The following is a 12,378-nucleotide window of genomic DNA, read 5'->3' on the forward strand; positions in this document are numbered from 1 at the left end:
CCATTTACCAAAACAAATAGTTCAATCTAGCACAGAAATATGCAAGAGAAGGAATGCCTCACTTGGTGCTGGCAAAATTAGACTTTTATTCCCCAGTTTATCAGAGGAATATCAAAACACATGGTGAATTAACTTCTCTACATTTTATGTGATGATGATACAAGCTGTAACTGCTTCCTCTCAGTTCTATCATTATCAAGTCAAATGTTTTTTTTTATCTGGCTTTAATTGTTTACAATGTCTTTAAACTACACACACATACTTGTTTTCCCTTAAAACTGTTCCAATTCTAGCCAAAGTATATTTAGGGGTGTATTCCTTCAGAAAGTCATGCATAATTAAGGATGTAAGCTTATCGTCTCATTAGATGGGAAGCTAGTTCAAGCCAGACAATATTATGTCCTTCACAAATATTATATCCATACCATACAGGCCAGTCATTAAAAATTTCAAGAAGTTTCTCAGATATCAAGTTTTCGTGGGTAATGAATAAATCAATGCCACTGGTACCGCATGGTTATAGCTTAAGATTTGGAGATAAAATATTAAACATACAAAGAGAAAGCTCAAAATGGGAAGCCAAATAGTCTTCATAGCCATTTACTGCAGGTACTGAGCATCTATATTTTCACCAAGTACAATGAAACAATGTGTAGATTGTGCTCAAAAGTGGTAAGACAAAGAGGAGAACAATACCTTTAATTCAATAAAGCCAGATTGGAGAACCAATATTGAATGTAGAAATATAACAAAATCATTGTGGCAGCACATCTGATTTATACAATCACTGAGAAAAAGGACGCCCTAAAGTAAATCCTTAACACCAGTCGTATCAGGCCCAATTACCAGCAAATAAGGAAGACAGAGAAAAGCTTCCAAGTAACTGAAACCTCATACAAAAACAGATTTTGTGTCCCTCAAATAAACAGTCTTCTGCTAAAAAATTTATATCTGCTTTAGTGTCTAGGTTGCTCCATCTCCCAATTTTTCCATAATAAAAACTCTCCATCCTTGGATCAAGCCGACTTCCTTCTATCCTTTTTTCTGAAACTCATGAAATTTCATAAAAATTAAAAAAAAAAATGCTTACAAGAAAACATCATGACAGTGAAGGCAGAAGTTGAGATTATCATATGTTTCAAACACTTTCCCTTTGGTCAACATAGTGACCAAATCAACCTCCAAATTCATGTTTCGCACCAACCAGGGATTCTTTTCCCCCCGTCCTTCTGTCTCCCAAATCTGTGTCCCATATTCTCTTATTTAACCAGAAACCATTTCATCCATTTTCCCCCATATTTGTAGTCAATCTTATTTTCAGTTCTTTGCTAATGGAACCCATGATCTTAAAAGTTCCAAATCAGAGCGTCAAATTGTCGAATCCCAGGCTCAAGAAAATAAATTTTGTGAGGAAATCACATACCATCAATTTCAAAAACCAACTTTACCAAATTAATAGATAAATAGATATTGAGGAATCAATTGGGGAGACCACAGTCAAGTTGAAACAATGAACACAACTTTCATACAACAGACTTTCTCATGCTATTTATTGTATGACCAAGTATCAAACTTGGACAACATGATTTATATTTCAGAACATCAAGAGGTTCAAAGAACATTGTACAACAAAAACTTCGAGTAGGAACCGTGTCAAGAGATAAAACAACACACCTAACGCTATTGACACAGGAAGAGCTGGCAAAGCTTTCCGATATAGTGCCAAGAGCACCAAAGTGACACCGAGACCCGCTATTATAGCAAGATAACATGCATACACTGTCATAAAATCATACATGGCAGCCCTACCAACCAACACACTGTAGAAGATGAAATCCCCAAGCCCCAGCTTGATTGCACCAGAAGACCCTAACCCAATTCCCTCTAGCATCAAACTTTCACTTGACACAGCATCTTCTTGTTGCTGCGGCTGAATAATCATCCTACGATCAATTAATGGCACAGATAGCTCCGCGTCCCTTTCTGGAACCCGCCCCTCTTCAGCTCCAACCAAAGAAGCATCATTGTAGCCACTAACTAAGGTATTAGAATCTGAATTTGAATCCAGAACAGCATTGGAGTTTGAAAGGGTGTTAGACCCTGAATCCACATTGTCAACAAAAACATAATTCGTGTTTGAATTGCTGTTAGACCCATCATTTAAATCCTCACCCCTCCTATCTCTCCATACCTTCCTCTGAGCTACACCATCCATTGGACCTGAATCATTATAAGTCACCGGCCGAGCCTCATAAACCAGTGCCGGGATATCTTCATCCCTTGATATCGCAAGCTCTACCAAGAGCCTTAACGGGCCAACTGGCAACAACACCGCGGCAAGATCATACAATGCCAATGCAACCAATAGCACCCAAGTAGTCCATTCAGGCAATAGAGTAAACCAGTAAGCAACCAACATCCCAATAACAATCAAGTAGCCTTGTGTCACAATAATTGCCATTTTTGACATGAAAACAGCCAAAACACCCACAGCAGCAAAATTAAACAAAACCACCATAAATGTAATACAATCAATAGGAATACTAAAATCTTCAATCAGAAACAAAGCAATTTCACCACCCATGAATCCCAAAACAACAAAAGCAGAAAAACCCATGTAGAGTTTCAAGAACTTGGTGCATCTGAGGTAGAATAGGAGCACCAAAACAAAGGTTACAACCGTGACAACAGCCACAAACACAAGGGAGTTCAAAAGGGCACCTAAGAATTTGTCCCAGGAGGAGTCTGTACTGGTCTCAGCATATGCTATGGTGGCTATGGAACTGACTGATGCTGAAGAAGAAGACGAAGAACTTGAATTGAGGACAGAGACCAAAAGGACCACCATAAACATGCAGATTGAGACTGGAGTTATGATTCTGACAATCTCTTCTCCCAGAGACTCAAGAATGCTTCTGGGTCTTTGGTTTTGGGCCATTGGGTGATCGAAACTGAATCAATTTTAGTTCTTGGGGATGTTTTGGCTCGTGGGTGTTTCAGATTTGTTAGGGATATGAAGGGGTAGGGTTTGAAAAAAATTTGCAGGGCCTGGTTCTTTTGACCGATATGTGGTACGGTCGTGACTCATGAGTCGTGATGATGGGGAAGGCTTTTTACGTAATAAACCCCTTTTAATTTTATTTTTTTAAAAATAAAAACCCCTTTTATCACTTTTTCCTTTTTTTTTTTATTTTATATTTTCTATCGCACGTTCTTGAGTAAGAGTAATGCTTAAAGCCACACATTTGTCCCACCTCCATCCACTCCACTAATAAGGCAATGTCTATATGGAGTAATGCTATAAGTCCTTTTTGTGTTCCTCCAAAAATGAGACTTTTAAAATTATCATCGAACTTGTAATTAATCACTATTAAATTTTAATCAAATTGTAATTTTAAAAGTCATATCATTTTTTGAAGAATACAAGAGGAACTTCTGAAATTACTCATCAATCTGCCCTTTTTTTAAAAAAATTGCGGTTAATCAATGATTAGTTAGCATTGTCAGGTCAACAGAATGAGATGTAAGGCTAGAAAGCACATTTATCCCACTACTATCATACTCTGATGATGTGTCAATGACAATCAACTCTTAAATTAGCCATTGTTTTTTTAAAAAAAAAATTAAAGACTGACTGGCACTGCTACGTCTGGAGAATGAAATTATTGTGGAATAAAAGTATGGTATATAGCATTACTCTATTTTGAGTAATCATATATACTACAACATCATCTCACCCCATCCCATTAGGCTGAAATGCAACACCCCACTTAAATATATGGTAATTATTTTAAATAATCATCGATTTAGAACTACGAAACGTTTTAATAAATTTAAAATATTAATATATATATGTTCTGCGACCAACGATCTATCAATCCCAGAATAATCAATCGATGCAAGTGGCAAATAATGATCGATCGATGCCCACCTACATGCTTTTGAACAATTTTTCTAGCTCATGATATGAATGGTGGTCCTATTTAAGGACCTAGGATAAAACTTAGGTCCCATTTCACCTATTTTTCAAAAACCCAACCTTATAGAGAAAGAGAAAGGGGCCCACATTAGAGGTCTTTCTCCTAAGGGCTTGGAGAAGCTCCCGCCTTTAAGTAAAAAGGTTTAACCCAACTCTTACTACTTAGTTTTTATGCATGTTTATACTATGATTTTTGTACTTCTGATGATTAGTTATTTTCACTTCACATAAGTTAAAGTTGATATTTTTGTAAAAGAAATGTTTGATTCTTGCATAAAAAGTATGGACTTTAAAGATAGATTTCATTTTTTTGTCAAAACATTATCAAAGTGCCCCATCTTTCAACACTTTTAAACAAATTTTCATTGTTGATTGACAGTGGATTATGATTATGAGAATAAAGCTATGACCTTTAATGTTTTTTAAGTAACGTATGAGGACGTGCTTGATTTAAAATGTATATGCATAATGTATGATCTTTATTAGGATCTTTGAGGCCATTAGGAGTTGTGGTTAAACTTGAGTTTAAAGTTTGGTATGTGTTAGGGAGAGAATACACCAAGGGAGTCTAAAAATAGCAAGTAATATACATATTAGGACACTACTTCCTTTCTTCTTTTTTCTTTTTGTTTTGAAACAAATAGCATGTGCTATCATATATTACTCAAAGAAAGCCCTAAGGCAAGGACAAAACAAGAGGTATAAGACCCCTACACCTTAAGCCAGATAAATCTGACTTGAACAACAACCAAAGCAATACATAACCATTACAGAGACAACGCTGAGCCACTATTTACATTTAAGCACAATCAACAAATAAAAGAGGTCAGATCTACCACCTAAGCCAACAAATAGTCCAGTAACATTTAAGCGTCACAGAGGTAGACTATGAAAAAACAAAAAAAAACAACCCAAAATAGAAGCCAAAAAAGGGACTGGCATCAGGAAGCGCCGTCGCCGTTGACAGAGCGTGTAGTGTAGAAGACATGCCACCACTGGTGACCTCCTTTGCAGCAGAAATCCGCTGAAAGACCCCAGAACCATCGAAGAACTACCAGACGCGTCTTGGAAGATAAGCCGTGACCCACAAGCGCCGGTCTAGGGAGTGACCTCCTTGTCCACGCGTCGAGCATGAAGAACCAGCAAGGCCAAGGCTGGAGGCTGCTAGACTGGAAGAAATCGATGACCTCCGTGGAGAGGTGCGTGTCTTGGAAAAATCAACCTAAGTGAGCAGATCTGACTACAAAGAAAAAAACCAAAACAAAGAAAAACCAGGTCAGAAACTCCATCGGAGACACACTGGAAAATTGCTCCCCAACCCAAATCCCGTGAAGTCTCCTGCCTAGGAACATCAACCACCACCGAATCTAACCCGGGGGAACAAAAAACCTCCCCTACCCTAGAAGAGCGAGGAGGGAAACACCACCGAGGGAGGGAGGCGTGAAACCTCCTCCCCCGCCCCCTCTCCCCCTAACACCCAACCGCTAGTTTCTACTTTTTCTCTCTATGGTTCTTTCTAAATTTGTCTTTTATGATAAGCTTAAAGAAACTGTATTAAGACACTACTTCTAACCCAAAAGCTAAAACTAATGGGTTTAGGTCCACCAAGGTATATTAACTACTATATTTCTTTATACTTTACTGATGTGGGACACAAATCTCACAAGTACACTCATAACAAATCTCTTTCACTTGTGAGTCTCTTCCACATTGACCCAACTCCCCCTCGTGTATGAGTTATTTACACAAGAGTGTTATGTGCACACAAAAGTGACCCCATCCCACTATTAAGTTTTTAAATTAAATAAAAAATAATATTTTATGATGATGTTGTGAAAATGCTGACGTGACACTAACGAAGGTTGCAAAAATAGACGGAAAAATCACGGAAGGACCTGTTTCAAACTTGCAAAAAAGTTAAGCACCGAATACTAATTTTCAAAAAGTGAGGAATCGAATTTAAATGGCGCTCCAACTTAGAGATTTATTAGGCATTTACCCTTAACAAAAAATGTCAATATACCCCTTAAGGCCATAAAAAGATAAAAATGACTAGGGTTGGCAATTTTTGACACAACCCGCAAACCCAACACAAACACGACACGAAAAAATAGGTTTTGGGTTTATCATAATCGGGTCAACCCGATTATAACCCGGTTAAAATCGTGTCTGGTGTGTTGACCCGCCAGACACGATTAGACCCGATTATATTTAAAAAAAAAAAAAAAAAGAAAAAAAAAAAAGGAGAGAAGAAAGTAGAACTAGAATGAAGAATCTAGACACAGAGAAAGTAAGAATTGAGAATTGAGAAACCCCAATTGCCAATTCAGTGAATTCACTCGAAAGAATCAAAGAAACGAATCCTAGCCCGCTAGCCGCACCGGCCCACCGCCCGCACTCCACAATCTGCACGCCCACACTTCTCGAGTTCTCGTCTTCTCTTCCAGACTTTCAGTGTTTCACCATTCGGTCCCTTGACGCCCTTCCAGTCCAATCTTTCTCAGTGACTCAGTCTCTTTCACACTTCGTCTTCACGCAGTCTCTCTCTCTCTCTCCTCCGGCCAGTGGTCGCGGACCCGTGAACATGAATTCCCTCTAAGACTCTTGTAAGTTTTATATATTATTTTGCTTTTGTTCTTGGATGTGTTTCTTTCCAGATTTGGGCCTGACATTGTGTTTACTGAGTTGGGATTTGATGGAACAATGTATATCTGTTGATTGGTTTGATTTGAAATGGTGGGATTTGCTTATTTTGTTGGATTTCTTTGGTTTTCTCCTCTGGGTTTCGCAACTTTCGCCCGTTTTGTTTATCTCGCCAACAAGATCAAAACCTCAAGGCTCAAACAGTCAAACAACATTGATAATTTGATATGCAGTTCAAAGCAACAAAGCCTCAAACTGTCAAACAGCATTCAAAAAATCATTTCAAAAAAGTCGGGTCGTGTCAGATTAACGAGTTACCCGATTACTAACTGTGTTTAACGAGTTGTGTTCGGGTCACGGGTGCTGACCCGATTAATAATCGGGTTGGGTTCGTGTCAGACCCGTTTAGACAATCGGGTCAGTTGGGTTGACACGAACCCGACCCGTAAACCCAAATTGCCAAGCCTAAAAATGACTAAAAATGTTTTTTAATAAGACTAAAATATCCTTATAAATTTGGGGAAACAAAAAAAACTAAAAGTTGCAAAAATAAAACAAAATAAAATAAAAAACCAAGGCCATGAAATTTTTTTATGAAGGATATTTTTGTCCAATGAAGACTTTGACATTTTTTGGTAGTTTGGAAGGACATTGACAATGTGGTGGTAGTTGAAGGGAGTATGTGTATGAGTAATGATAAGGACTATCTTTTTATCCTCATAAAGTTGATGTGTCTTTTAAAATTATAATTGCATAAAAAAAAAATAAGGGATAATTACATTTTCCCCCATGAACTACCAACTTTTGCGCAAAGCCCCCACAAACTACCAATTCGACCAAAATAGAGCATTCAACTACCAAAGACAACCATTTTTTCCCATTCCGTCAGTTAGAGGGGTTAAAAGAAACGGTCAACGAGTCATGTGACCATCATGTGCCGTTTTACATGGGGGCATGTTGGAAGATGGTGGTAGTTCATAGGGGAAAAGATGAAGAAAATGAGGGTAAAATAGCATGTGACGGTCACGTAACCCGTTGACCATTAACCCCTCTGACTGACGGAAGGGGGGAAAAGGGTTGTCTTTGGCAGTTGAATGCTCTATTTTGGTTGAGTTGATAGTTTGTAGGGGCTTTGTGCAAAAGTTGGTAGTTCATGGGGTGAAAAGGTAATTACCCCAAAAAATAATGATCCATCCCAAAGTCAATGATAATTTTGAAAGCCACATCAACTTTGAGAGGATAAAAAGAGAACAAAAAAAATGATTTATAGCATTACTCATATGTGTATTTCTGTTTTTTTTTTTTTTTTTAAACAATAGTAATGAAGCCTATGTAACACGTGGTATTTGCTGATTGGCTTGACATGACACGTTATTAAAATATTGAACCAACTTCGTTTATCAGATGTCTACAAATATCTATGGTAGTTTTTTAAACTAAGGTGCCTGATTGATTTTGGTTAAACCATAAGTACTAAAAGAAAGTAAGAGAAAATTTCACTGAACTCCATGAATTTTTATCACTTCTGCAATATCCCCCTCAAAGTTTTTTTTTAAAAAAATAAAAAATAAATAAAAGAATTTCAATTTAGTGTATCCAACTTTCAATTTTTTGGAATCTCACCCATCTGTTAAGATTTTCTGTTAAAGCATGCATAACGGGAGACGTAGAAATTACCAAAATATAATTGTATTTTTTTTAAAAAAAAATATTAATTGTAATTTAAGGATAATTTTGTAATTTTACAAAGTTTATAGGAGTATAAGAGTCATTTCACTATTTGACCGTCTAATTTAACCCCAAACTCTAATGGAATGTGTTAGATTGCAAAAAAATTAAAAATTTAATATATTAAATTAAGAGTTTTTAAACTTTAAAAAGATTATAAAAGAGATAAAAATTCAAAGGGGTTAAATGAAATTTCCTCAAAAAGTAATCAAACATTTTAAAAAAGCAACAATTCCAGAAGGTCATCACAGTCATTCCGCTTTTTCTTCAACTGTCACAAACACAAAAAATACTACCCAATGAACACCTCACACGTTCATGCCGCACCGCATAACAAAAAATCCCCATCGACGGCTCCCACCCTCCCACTCCAAATCGCACGGCCCAGATTTCTCCCGCCTGTCATTATAAGTTTATAACCGTCCCTCATTTCCATTTCGTAAAACCCCCATTGAATCTGCTTAGGGTTTAAGTCTCTCACCGAAGCAGAGAAGGTACGCTTCAAATCACCTGAGCTCCCCCTCGATTCTGCTTCCGATGTTTACGTTTTCTTTGTTTCCACTTGTTTTTGCTTTCGTTCCCTGTTTCTATCGCTACTGATTTCCTGTACTTTTGTGTTGTACGCTTGTCTAGGGTTTGATTTTGGGCACTACTAGTCGATAAAGAATGTTTACCTCTTATTTGTGTGTATTTCTATTGAAGGTTTCTTGGTTATTCGTATATATGCATGTATAGTTTGTATGTATTTTCTATTCGGCTGTGTTGGTTGGTCGGAAAGCAGAGGAGAGAAAGTCTCCAAAATTTTGAATCTGGTGGGTTTTTTAGTGTTTTGGGTCATCAGAAGTGGAAGTATTTAATCCCCGACTGAGCTAAATGGCTGTGTAAGGAACAGATATGTTGGTTTTTTGTTTTTGTTTTTTATTTATATAAATTTAGATAAAGCATATTTCCTTAATGGAAATGAATTTCTTTTTTGGAGGTTAATGTGTCTATTGTTTAACTCTTTTGAGGGTCCAACGTATGGGATTTTAGTTGCTCGGAGATTATGGCGTGTGTACTAGTTGTTTAGTTTGATTAAGGCTACTGTATCAAATTCAAAATTATTGTCTATATCATCTGGGTATGCATGCAAGTACGAACAAGCATCTGGTTGTTGTTGTTGATGTTATATTTCTGCTTTTTGTTCTTTTATGTTTGCATTTCGAAAGTTTGTGTATATTGATGCTGGTGCGTACTTCAATTCTGATTGCCACTCTAACAAGAGCCTATTTCTTGTTTTTATTGACTCTTTCATCAAGTGCATTTTCTAGATGGTTAAAAATCACTTGGGAGCTAGCACAGTCTATTTTTGTTTGTCGGAACCACTCAATTGTCTTCATCATCTTGATGCTTATTTGTGTAAGGCTTAAATTGAAGTCAAAATCTTTTTACCATCGCTTAATGCAGTCATTGATTTATTCTGTGTTTTTAAGCTGAATTTTTTAGTTTTTGTTGGCTTTTTTTAATAATTTTTTTCTTCTTACAATTGGAAGTAGTGTCTTTGTTATATGGTTAATGCTATCATCTTGATAACATGTGTAATCTGACCGTCTATTTTGTGAATCTCATGTTTTGTGATGAGGTATAGATTGAGAATGGCATTTTGTGATTTCTGTCTTAATTCTTGGTTTTCACAATATAATTTTATTCAGCTTCATTTTCCTGCCTTCTTTTGTAGGTTATTGCAATGGCTTTTTTTAGTAAAGTTGGGAATATTCTTAGACAGACTGCGTGCAAGCAGATCAGCTCCGAATTTGGTCCTTCAAAACTGTCTCTCTTTCAAGCTATACGATGCATGACGTCCGGGCAAAGTTCTAAAGTCTTTGTAGGAGGTGCAACCCAATTTCATTTATGAATTGCAATTATGATGTCTTTTCTTGATTCTTTGTTCTAAGATTTTTCATGTTGTAAATTCCAGGTCTTTCATTTGGCACGGATGAGCAAGGTCTGAGGGAAGCTTTTTCCAAGTATGGTGACGTCATTGAAGGTATATAGTTAGATTTATTACATATTTTAAGTTCCTGCCAAAGTAAGTTTTGAGGCATTTCTGGTTTTCATCTCTGTAAATAGTGTGTTAAAGCAATTGCTCAAGTTCCACTTCCTTTTGCTGTAGTGACATGGGTTGTGTGCATGACTTAAATGCATGTTTTGAACTCTACAAAGAATGACTATAGTAACTGAAGTATCTTTTGGGTGGTTGTTTTAATGATATGTGCTTCATATTGGCTTTGGCAAGTGTTTTTCCTTTTTTCTTGTACTCCTGCATTTGTTTGGTTTGGGCAAGTGGTGGCAGTGTCTTCTCCATTTCCCCTCTTGAAATTCCTCATTATTTTATAAATTCAGTCCGTTGTTATATTGGTATAAAAGCCTCAGAACGGGCAATACATGCTGATGAACCGGGTGTTTTTTGTAGCAAGAGTCATTATGGATCGTGAAACTGGCAGATCCAGAGGATTTGGCTTTATTACATACACTTCTAGTGAGGAAGCTTCCAGTGCTATCCAGGCCTTGGATGGACAGGTAATGTTACTGATTTGGCGCTCTTCATTTATGAGTCTCTTTTCAATGACATGTGCAGGACAAAGTTGGGTTATTTGGTATGGGCATGATCTTTTCCATTCTACATTTTTCAAAATTACACCATGACAACCCTTGTCGTTGCCAATACCAAACAGCTATTTTTGGTATAAATGTACCAGTGACGTATCAAAAAAAAAAAATTGGTATAAATTTTCAAGTGACTTTGTTGTCTGGAGTATGATATTAATGTACATGGTATATAATAATGATGATGCCGTTGACAGACTCACCTTTTCTCATTCCAAGTATTTACAAATGGGTTTTCTGAATTGGTTTAACCTCTTTAAATCTATGGATCATTCCTTGTAATTTTTAGTTGACTTTTTCCCTTTCCTTGTAATATCTTTCCTCCTAGGATCTCCATGGTCGTCGAGTACGGGTGAATTATGCTACTGAAAGGGCTCGGCCTAGCTTTGGTGGTGGTGGCTATGGCGCTTATGGCGGTGGAGGAGGCTATGGTAACAATGCTTATGGTGGTGGCGGCGGCGGCGGTGGATATGGCTCGGGTGGTTATGGGTCTGGTGGGAATTATCAAGGTGGTGGCGGTGGTGGTGGTGATAGCTATACCAGTAACTATGGTGCTGACAGCTATGGAAGTACTGGCACTGGTGGTGGTGGTGGCTATAACAAGGGTGGTAATTATGCAGGTGGAAACACTTATGATGTTGGGAACAGTGGAGACTTTGGCAGTAGTGGTGGAAATTACGGTGTTGCTGGTGGTGACGGTGGTAGTGATAACCATTTTGGCTCTGGTAACTTTGCCAGTGGAGGATATGGTGCAAGTGCTGGACAGGGGTTTGGTAGCAATGAGAGCAGCAGCATAGGTGGTGCAGCTGGAGATTTAAGCCAGGATGAACCATTAGAGGGAAACCTAAGGGATGACGATGATGATACTGGTGATTTTGCCAAAAGGGCCTGAGAAAAGCCTACGAACTTGCTTTTTGTCCAGTGTTCTTTGTTATAGTCTTTTAGACCCCTGAACGACTTATTTTATTCTTGTTGGATTTGGCTATGAGAACTTGGATTTGATGCACTCTCAACTCTGTGTTTTCCTAACGATAAACAAAAGAAGATTCAAACATGGGAACTGCAAAAAAGGTTATGCACCGTAAAAGAGAGTTATGCATAATTATAATAATATTAACATTATTATTACCATTATTGATAATCCTTGTTGTTTATTTATTTTTTACTTCCTTTAGAAAACGATGCTACTGTTTTTGTGATAGCTAGCTATTATGATGAAAGACGTTCATTATCAAGTGACTATCGTAGACCTTTTGGTTTATCATTATTATTATTTTTCTGTTTTAGGTATTTGCCAATTTAAATTAAACGGTTAGGGGGGGGGCAGAAAACAGTTAAATCATTGTTGAGAATGGAGAATCTTTTGAGACAAAGAGCAAGTT

General features: G+C 37.3%; 2 protein-coding genes across 2 annotated transcripts; one reads left to right on the forward strand and one right to left on the reverse strand.

Annotated features, from left to right (window-relative positions):
- Positions 1-1,521: 1,521 nt before the first annotated feature.
- LOC133876392 (presenilin-like protein At2g29900) lies at positions 1,522-3,090 on the reverse strand. The gene has a single exon (XM_062314661.1). The coding sequence runs from the start codon at positions 2,936-2,938 to the stop codon at positions 1,595-1,597; it is 1,344 nt and encodes a 447-aa protein (XP_062170645.1). The 5' UTR covers positions 2,939-3,090; the 3' UTR covers positions 1,522-1,594.
- Positions 3,091-8,703: 5,613 nt separating this feature from the next.
- Positions 8,704-12,009, forward strand: LOC133875764 (glycine-rich RNA-binding protein 2, mitochondrial-like). Its single transcript, XM_062314000.1, has 5 exons — positions 8,704-8,844; positions 10,068-10,221; positions 10,308-10,376; positions 10,803-10,909; positions 11,325-12,009. The coding sequence occupies exons 2-5, from the start codon at positions 10,077-10,079 to the stop codon at positions 11,886-11,888; spliced, it is 885 nt and encodes a 294-aa protein (XP_062169984.1). The 5' UTR covers positions 8,704-8,844; positions 10,068-10,076; the 3' UTR covers positions 11,889-12,009.
- Positions 12,010-12,378: the final 369 nt, after the last annotated feature.

This window comes from Alnus glutinosa, chromosome 8 (assembly GCF_958979055.1).
Source record: "Alnus glutinosa chromosome 8, dhAlnGlut1.1, whole genome shotgun sequence".
Taxonomy (NCBI): Eukaryota; Viridiplantae; Streptophyta; class Magnoliopsida; order Fagales; family Betulaceae; genus Alnus; species Alnus glutinosa.

Coding starts and splice junctions, on each gene's coding strand:
- LOC133875764 (XM_062314000.1), top strand. CDS start 10,077: ATGGCTTTTTTTAGTAAAGTTGGGAATATTCTTAGACAGACTGCGTGC. Junction 10,222..10,307: donor TTCTAAAGTCTTTGTAGGAG/GTGCAACCCAAT, acceptor TGTAAATTCCAG/GTCTTTCATTTGGCACGGAT. Junction 10,377..10,802: donor GTATGGTGACGTCATTGAAG/GTATATAGTTAG, acceptor TGTTTTTTGTAG/CAAGAGTCATTATGGATCGT.
- LOC133876392 (XM_062314661.1), bottom strand. CDS start 2,938: ATGGCCCAAAACCAAAGACCCAGAAGCATTCTTGAGTCTCTGGGAGAA.